The sequence below is a fragment of the Sinocyclocheilus anshuiensis genome, unplaced genomic scaffold, assembly GCF_001515605.1.
Source record: "Sinocyclocheilus anshuiensis isolate Anshui unplaced genomic scaffold, SAMN03320099.WGS_v1.1 scaffold188, whole genome shotgun sequence".
Lineage (NCBI taxonomy): Eukaryota > Metazoa > Chordata > Actinopteri > Cypriniformes > Cyprinidae > Sinocyclocheilus > Sinocyclocheilus anshuiensis.
The window spans coordinates 2,711,020-2,720,562 of record NW_015555768.1 but is presented as its reverse complement, the minus strand read 5'-3'; the positions used below and the strand labels follow the sequence as shown (position 1 = coordinate 2,720,562).

Genomic DNA, 9,543 nt, shown 5'->3' with positions numbered 1-9,543 from the left:
ATGTGTGGGGGCGTGTTAGAACGAGCCGTTTTAGGGGGGCGTGGCAGAGTCTTAACTTTGATAAAGAATATCTCTTTGGTTTTGAGACTTTAGTCTTTGCAAGTTCAGGGATCTTATCTATGCACAATCAGCTTGTAACACTCCAAAGAGAAAGGAAAACTTGAAATCGCATCATATGACCCCTTTAAGATCAATAAGTAACATATTACATCTAATTCGTGGCTAAAGATGTATATTCAGTGGTGTAATCAATGTAACAAAGTAATAATACTTTGTTACAGTACTTAAGTATTTTTTGGGAGAATCTGTACTTTACTTGAGTTTTAATATTTCTGTCAACTTTCACTTTAGACTGCCCATAAGATTCAAGATAAGAGGCCAAATGCCTCTGTATGTCTTTTATATTTATATAATTTAATATAGTTAATCTATATCACACTAAAGCTGGCTGCAGTGCACACTAGACGATTTTCAAATCTTAAAAGATTTTAAAACCATGGGAGACCACAGACATGAAGACAGTTCAACCGATTTTTTGCCTTTATTATAATTTCACAAAGCTAAAGTCAGACCATACTGTTTTTGCTTCAGATTTTGAAAATACATCTAATTTAATCTCATTTAAATTAGAAACTGCATGTATTAAAATGCAGTGGTTGCCTCTCATTTCAAATGGCTACAGATTTCGGCCTGTAATAGAGCAAAAAAAAACATCTTGTTCATGTACTCATATTTTCATTCTATCTTATCTCTTGCATTAAAAAATAAAATAAATATTAACAAATCAGAAGTATCAGAATCAGCCCATTTGCTTGTAAAAAAAAACAAAAACAGAATTGGCCATGAAAAATCAGGATTAGTGCATCTCTACTGACTTTTGACAGTGTGAGCACCGATGTGTTTCCCAACCTTCTATCCATTGGTCAACTTTAAGAGAAGTATTTCAGTAATTCAGTATCTTGTTAACTAATAATTTTGATTATTGTCAAAAGTAGGCTATTAGTAGTTTCTTACCAAGTCGATACTGAAATTTTAAAAACGTCTTTCTGCAGCACTGGTAGTACAAAACTCAGTTTAATCAACAGAGCATGTCTTTCTCATTACCCATATCATACGTTGGGAAATGTTGGAACATTAATTAAATGATCCTGTGGTTGTCTTTCAGATTTGAGCCGTGTGATAAATAAATAAATAAATAAATTCAAATCATGTGTTCGTGAAATCCTAATGAGATTTCTCAATGATGGTAGCATTTCTTGTCACCTCTCCACTGCCAATCCTTACCTTTCATCCCTCAGACATCATTTGTGCCTGTGTTTTTTTTATTTTATTTCATTTCACGCCAAGCCACTTCGCCCTCATTTGACAGCCCCCTAAACATCTGGGCTCCAGTTGCCTTCTCTCCACCCTCCCAGAATCTCATTAGGCTGGAATTAGAGAGCAGTCCGCTCTGGGGCAGGTGAAACTACGTAATCTTGCTAATGCAGATGCACCTTTCAAAGAGAGGGAGAGGGGGAGAAAAACTTGCTTTCCTTTCAAAGGAGAGAGAACGTGCATGACGAGCTGCCTGGAACTTAAAGCGAGAGGTTGCGAGAACCCGCTCGTATAGTAACTGAGCTTCACGCATCTGCACGGGCTGATCAAAGCACATACCTGTTTATTTCTTTATTTCTCTGGCTGCGAACACTAACTTGAACCCAGGCTGCCTCAAACTAGAGGGACGGGCCGCCTCTCATCTTCCCCTCCCAGCTATCTTCTCGTTTTCCATGCTTGCTTAATTAATTGTTCTTTACTCTTCCCCGCTGTCTAATAGTTTTCCCACAGATGTTTTTTGTTTGTAAAAAAGCATCACTTTTCATTTTTATACTTCAGTAGTAACCATTTCAGTGTCTTTTCCCATGGTGCATCAATATTGAGAGGTATTAACCAGACAGTTCCCCATAAGGTCTTTGGTCAGCATTGGCAGTCTAATGAAACGATGACGGGAGATTGAAGTGGTTCGTTTTCAGTCCCTTTCTATAATTACGTTAGTGATGGAAGATGGGATTTTAGGGAAAGTAGTAAAGTTATGGTGTTCTTCAGAAAAATTGGACTTAGGAGTTAATCTAAAAATGTAGGTGGATTGATCTGAAAATGGATTTTAATTAGGAGTTCTTCAAATGTGTGCTCGTGTATGCAAAGAAATATAAATACATATATTTTGCTTAAAGAAAATAACGAATATTTTTGGATTTAGACAATTGTGCACATATAACAGGGTTTCCACGCGTCCTGGAAAACCTGGAAAATTGATGACTAACTTCACAGTCCTGTAAAACACATGGAAAATGTCCTGGAAAATCTTGTAGTTGGCTTGGAAAATTACTATTTGAAAAAATGTAGTTGTGTTTTCCTTTAGCCAAGAAATACTGTAGCAGGCAGAGCAGCTCACTTGTTCATGATGCTCAAAATATTGGAAGAAAATCTAATCATAATTATATCCTACACTTTCATACCATTTTTTTTTTTTTTTTTTTTTAGAATTTTTTTTAGAAGTCCTATTAGAATGCTAATCAAGGTGTTTGGCACCAAAACAGTTATAGTTTAGTTCACACTACCATTTTCTACCACCAATTACAGACCATAAATGTCTTACTGGCTGTAAAATATATTTATGTCTTTATGGCAATTTTGTTAACTGGTTCCTCATATTTTGTTTTAGTTTTGTAAATGTGGGCAGTCATATTTTAATGTAGTCGCAGTAAACATTCTGTTGTGTTTCTCAGTGATCTTTTTTTTTTTCTCAGGTCACTGATCATGCAACCACAGCCCTTCTGCATTACCAGCTCCCCCAGATGCCTGATGTTGTAGTTCGCTCCTTCATGGTGGGTATAGTACATTGCTTTTAAAATTCGAATGACATTGTGCATTATTACAATTACATGCAATTATTACTTTCTGCTTTTGGCTGTGTGGTGCATGCAAGACCATTCTTACAGAAATATTCCTATTGCTCAACTGGTAGAGGAAGGCAAAAACAACATCAAGGTCATGGGTTCGATTGCCAGGGAACATACATACTGAAAATCGATAGCTTGAGTGCACTGTGTAAATATTGTAGCTTTGAATAAAAGTATCTGCTAAATGTATAAAATGGCATCACACTCCGCCCAGGAAAAAAAAATGTTGATTTTGTGTTTGAAATCTTTCATAACTTCACAAGTTAACCTTATCATGGCTTGCATATTTGTGTGTGATGTTAAGCATCGAGTCTGGTCTGTCTTTGAATAGTCTGCCGACCTCTGCTCTACGCTTTGAAAAGAGAGGAGAGATTGATTACTTCTCCGTAAGATCAATGCGGAGCTATTCTGATCATGGCTGGAATCGTGGGCTTTCTCCCGTACACGGATTTAAACCCTACAGTTGATGCACTTCACTCCGAGGCCATCCCCAGGACAGCTTATTTAGAACCTAAAAAACCCATCACCAGTCTTCAGTCTCTCCAAATAAGAGCTTCAAGGTCCTTTTTGCTTCATAAAAATATTTCTAGGTAGATAGGTTAGATGGGTGGACGGACAGACGGATGGATGGACAGATAGACAGGAAGATAGGATGGATAAATGGATGGACGGATGGATGAATAGATAGACAGATAGACGGACAGACAGATGGGTAGATAGACAGACAGGTAGATAGGATGGATAAATGGACGGACGGACAGATGGATAGATAGATAATTTTGATTATTGTCAAAAGTAGGCTATTAGTACTTTCTTACCAAGTCGATACTGAAATTTTAAAAACGTCTTTCTGCAGCACTGGTTGTACAAAACTCAGTTTAATCAACAGAGCGTGTCTTTCTCATTACCCATATCATACGTTGGGAAATTTTTGAACATTAATTACATGATCCTGTGGTTGTCTTTCAGATTGAGTTTGAGCCGTGTGATAAATAAATAAATAAATCAATTCAAATCATGTGTTCGTGAAATCCTAATGAGATTTCTCAATGATGGTAGCATTTCTTGTCACCTCTCCACTGCCAATCCTTGCCTTTCATCCCTCAGACATCATTTGTCCCTTGTGTTTTTTTTTATTTCATTTCACTCCAAGCCAAGCCACTTCGCCTTTATTTGACAGCCCCCTAAACATCTGGGCTCCATTTGCCTTCTCTCCACCCTCCCAGAATCTCATTAGGCTGGAATTAGAGAGCAGTCCGCTCTGGGGCAGATGAAACTACGTAGTCTTGCTAATGCGGATGCACCTTTCAAGATGGATAGATAGATAGACAGGTAAATAGGATGGACAGATGGATGGATAGATAAATATATAGATAGACGAACAGACAGATGGGTAGATAGGATGTATAAATGGACATACGGACAGATAGATAGACGAACAGACAGATGGGTAGATAGACTGACAGGTAGATAGGATGGATAAATAAATAAATGGATGGATGAATAGATAGATAGACGGACAGACAGATGGGTAGATAGACAGACAAGTCAATAGGATGGATTAATAAATGGATGGACAGATGGATGAATAGATAGATAGACGGACAGACAGATGGGTAGATAGACAGACAGGTAGATAGGATGGATAAATGGACGGACGGACAGATGGATAGATAGACAGACAGGTAAATAGCATGGATAAATGATGGACTGATGGATGGATAAATATATATAGACAAACAGACAGATGGTAGATAGGATGTATAAATGGACGGACGGACAGATAGACGAAGAGACAGATGGGTAGATAGACAGGTAGATAGGCTGTATAAATGGACAGACGGACGAACAGATAGATAGACAGATAGACGAACAGACAGATGGGTAGATAGATAGACAGGATGGATAAATGGACAGACAGATGAGTAGATAGACAGATAGATAGAATGGACGGATAGATGGATGGACAGGATAGATAGATAGATAGATAGATAGATAGATAGATAGATAGATAGATAGATAGATAGAGGTGCTGGACTTTTGTGTGTGCTAATTGGAGTATGAATAACAGGGAATCAGTGGAGGGTGGTTTGGGCCAGCAGATGAATTAGGAAAGACAATGCGTCCTGACAGGTGCAGGTAAACCCCGACTGTGCTGAGCGGCCCAGTGAAGATGGGTTAGAGAGGAGAGCAGACATACTCCTCCTGCTGTTAATCAATGTCGAGTTGTGACTGTTGCGAGAGCCCACAGAGTTTTACAGCATTTGGCCAGGAAAATATACTGTCTTGTACTTTGCTTCGTTTTTGGCCAAGATTCATTAATTCAAGTCACTTCAGACTCCGTTTAAATGAACTCTAAGTGTTAATAGAGTCTTGTGTGCTTCACATGAGGAGTGCTGTTTAGTTTTGAATGGATAGATAGATAGATAGATAGATAGATAGATAGATAGATAGATAGATAGATAGATAGAGGTGCTGGACTTTTGTGTGTGCTAATTGGAGTATGAATAACAGGGAATCAGTGGAGGGTGGTTTGGGCCAGCAGATGAATTAGGAAAGACAATGCGTCCTGACAGGTGCAGGTAAACCCCGACTGTGCTGAGCGGCCCAGTGAAGATGGGTTAGAGAGGAGAGCAGACATACTCCTCCTGCTGTTAATCAATGTCGAGTTGTGACTGTTGCGAGAGCCCACAGAGTTTTACAGCATTTGGCCAGGAAAATATACTGTCTTGTACTTTGCTTCGTTTTTGGCCAAGATTCATTAATTCAAGTCACTTCAGACTCCGTTTAAATGAACTCTAAGTGTTAATAGAGTCTTGTGTGCTTCACATGAGGAGTGCTGTTTAGTTTTTGGAGGTTTTAACCAGTCAGATCATGGATAAAAAGCACTTCTGTCAAATTGTAATATTTGTGTGTTGTTCTTTTGAGCAGACCTGGTTGAGGAGCTACATCAAGCTCTTCCAGACCCCGTGTCAACGCTGTGGCAAGTACCTGCAGGAGGGCCTTCCTCCAACATGGAGGGACTTCCGAACTCTGGAGGCCTTCCATGACACCTGCAGGCAGTGACTCTGTCCTGGAGCACACAGTATTCCATGGCTTGGCTTGTGGTCTGTGTTTCTGTTTTGGACAGTTTTGTATTCATCATGAAGACATTTTTCACCTTATTGATTTCCACAGAACATTATTCTCCAGATAGAGATCACATAATGTTTTTATCACATTTGTAAGGCGAAAATGTTAAATGCTGATGGGTTTCAGATTGTAAGTAGCTAGAAGGTTATCTTCCACAAATAGGTCATAATCTTTAATGTTGTAGGTGGAACCTGCTCTCTGATTGGATGAAAATTGTGAAAACGGTTTAAATAAACTGCCTTTGCTTTTCTTTTTCCACATCTTGTATCATGATTTTTTTTTTTTTTTTTTTTCCAAATAGGTTAGGGCAGCACTGTATTTGCTGGTCTGAAAAATTCTGCAAATGTCAGCAGAAACTTTTCTTGCTTTTAAATATGCTTATATAAACTTCAGGAACCAATGCAAAATGTACATACAGTTCATGAAAAATATATCGCAAACTAGAGTACGTTCTTATAAGTGTATGACCCTGAAATCGCAGTTGCTTTTTCATTTCTTATCATGCAAGATTTAGCCAGAGTGATGAAGGTGCTCGGTGAGTGTTTGCATGGGAAGTTGGTTTTTGTTTTCTAACCTCGCCTGACATGACTTCACTTTTGCACCAACACATTGTACATGCAAGTTTGAATTATTGAACATATTTTGTTTGAGACCTGAAAGAAAGTGACTTTGAAAGCCAACTTTTCAAGTGTTACATGTTTAACCAGAAACCTCAAGTCAATGTATTTTCAACAATAGTGTATGTTACCGTTTTACTCATTTCATGTTTGTAATATGTTGCTATATACACGTTCGTTTCAGCTTGTGAGGCATGAATTTGATCTTTATGGAGCCATATAGATTCTCATTTGAACATCAACCATAGTTTAATCACATCAGCTGGAGCTACAGGGCTGACTGTGATCTTAATGTATTAATGCACTCTGAGAGCTTGATATGCCTTTTATCCTGAAAAGCCAGCCTAGTAGAATCAAAACGAAACTGTCTGGCACTTCATAAAAATATATGAAAAATGCTTAAAAGAAAGAGAAAAATGTAATGATAATATATACACTTTATACTGTATATATATATATATATATATATATAATATCAAATATTATATAATGATAAACCCAGATAGATAGATAGATAGAATGAATGTGCATAGTGTTTATTGCACAATTCTTAAGGAGTATAACATTTTCAGACCCAAAAGCTGAAATAATCTACAAAGTTTAAATGGAACATGTATGTTAAGTAGTTTGGTCTTAATTACTTGCAGAGCGTTAATGCATGAGGAATATCAGTACAGCACTGCTTTTATCAGAGCACTGCAATAATCTAAATCCTAAACCATATATATTTAATTGTCTGAATTTTCAAACCTGCTGAAAATCCTAATGAGCAGGCTTATATTCACACTTTCACTTTATATTCTGAGCTTTTCCGAAGAACTCACGGAGCTGCTGCTTTTGTATGATCCGCTTTGATCAAGTGAAAATCATCATTGCCTTCAGATCGCACTTGGGCTGCCGCATGTGAGGCTTTGAGTCGAGTTAGTCAGTGAAGTCTCGAATGCCTCCGCTGCCGTGCTGGAGTCACACCATTTCTCTCTTTCCCTCTCCGACTCGAAGTGAGACTCGAGGGCTAATTCATACACCTACTCATCACTCCACAGTTAACATAGCATCTGTTCCTGAAAACAGTTGGTGTGCTTCAGTCTTTGTTACGTTCGTAGATTTAATAAGCCTTCAAGCTTCATTCTTTGGAGCGTTTTGTCTTTTGTAAATTCAACGGTGAGAGAGGTTAAGGAAATGTTATTGCTCTCCGTTCCAGTCGTCTAGAAAACAGTAAACAGTAGGCAACAGTTCTGGTTTCAATAATACTGTGGTACTTTGATATATGCTATGGTATTACTATTAAAAGTCAACCAATATCTAGTGGTTCATTTAATGCCAGTTTAGCTTATTCCTAAATTTACTCAAAATTGCTTAAAAATGTGGAAAAGTGTTGGAACTGCCAGAAATAATAATAATAATTAATATTATATTATTAATTATTTTACTATTATATTTATTAGTAGTAATATATAAATATTATTAGTTTTATTCTAATTTTAAAATATAATTATATTTTAATCTATTTATATATAAATATATAATTAGTATATTTTAATATATGATAATCACATAGCAAGAAATCATCTAAAAAATATTTCAAGGTAATAATTAAATTTAAAGGTTTAATATTAGATATAGTTTTGTTCACTTTTGCATGATAAACAGTTTCGGTACTGTAATGGGCCTGCTAAATTATGAAATATTTATTTGTTTGTTTATAAAAAAGCCAATATAAGAAACTAAAACATTTTTTAAATTATGTATAGTACAAAGAGATTAGGCCTACAGCACAATGCTAATTTGCATTTTCCGTGGTCTTCCAGAAGGACAGGCCATTCCTTTGCCTTGCTTACTACAAAACAAAAATAGCACCTCAGTTCTCAAAGCTTTGTTACACTGTCATCTATGTTACAGCACATTTTTCAGCCTGACCTCCTTGGGTGTTGAATCGTATGTTTGTGTACTATGCCTGTATAATTGCAGCGTGTGTGTGAAGTTTCCCGTGGTGCCGGCCGTTCAGCCCTCCCCAGCCCGTGGCCTCATTAACTGCTCCTCGTCCCACACGCTCCCTCCTGAACGCCTAATTACCGCCCTCGACCCATGCTAACGATTGATTTCGAGACCAGGTGCCTTGCGTACTCCCTGTCCTTGCCCCAGTGCAAATTTGCCAAGGCTGCAAAAAGGGGTTTACGCTCATTTTCAGCTGTACTGTTCAGATTTGAGGTATGATTGCTGTATTTATTTCATTGACACTGTGGAAATGGTCTCAAAGTGGTTTAATATAGCTGGAGAAAGTGATCTGTTAGCATTGGCATTGGCATTAATCGCAATGGCAGTTGTTGTTGAACTAGCACATTCGGCCAGTGAAATATCCATTATGGATGCTGCCATCTTTGCATCATAGTAGCTACTCGTGGTGTTTTCAAGACCTTATGGAAAGTTTGTTTTTGTTTGTTTTGAGTTGGGAAGTCATTTCTGTCAGGACCACTATCGTCAAAGATGATTGACAATTAGCATACAGTTTGGATTGGCGGTATGGTTCTGTTCTGGGCAAGAACTCCCTGCGCCTCCATGCAGCCTAGCATGGATGAGAGCAGGGAGAGCAGCAATAACCCCCAGGGTAAACAGAACAGAACTACATAAATGTATTGCAGATATTGTTAAAGTTCAATCATTTTATGTACACATTTTAGAATTAGTCTGATTCAAGGAGAATCAGAAGGCTGAATCCCGACTGACAGAGGAGGAGTTGGGGATGGAGGAGGGTAATTAGCTATTGAGCAATGCGAAAACTGCTGATAATACTGAGGGACCTTATATATGAATGCTTAGATAGGTGTCGTATTCCCATAGGTTGATGGGGATCAGCT

General features: G+C 37.8%; 1 protein-coding gene across 1 annotated transcript in view; it reads left to right on the top strand.

Moving 5' to 3' along the window:
* The window catches only part of LOC107674376 (mediator of RNA polymerase II transcription subunit 27), a 68,202-nt gene extending 61,908 nt beyond the window's left edge, over nucleotides 1-6,294 (top strand). Inside the window, exons 7-8 of the mRNA XM_016468340.1 lie at nucleotides 2,787-2,864; nucleotides 5,871-6,294. Of these exons, the coding sequence (XP_016323826.1) occupies nucleotides 2,787-2,864; nucleotides 5,871-6,005 (213 nt within the window). The 3' untranslated portion in view covers nucleotides 6,006-6,294. The remainder of the gene's footprint in view (nucleotides 1-2,786; nucleotides 2,865-5,870) is intronic.
* Nucleotides 6,295-9,543: the final 3,249 nt, after the last annotated feature.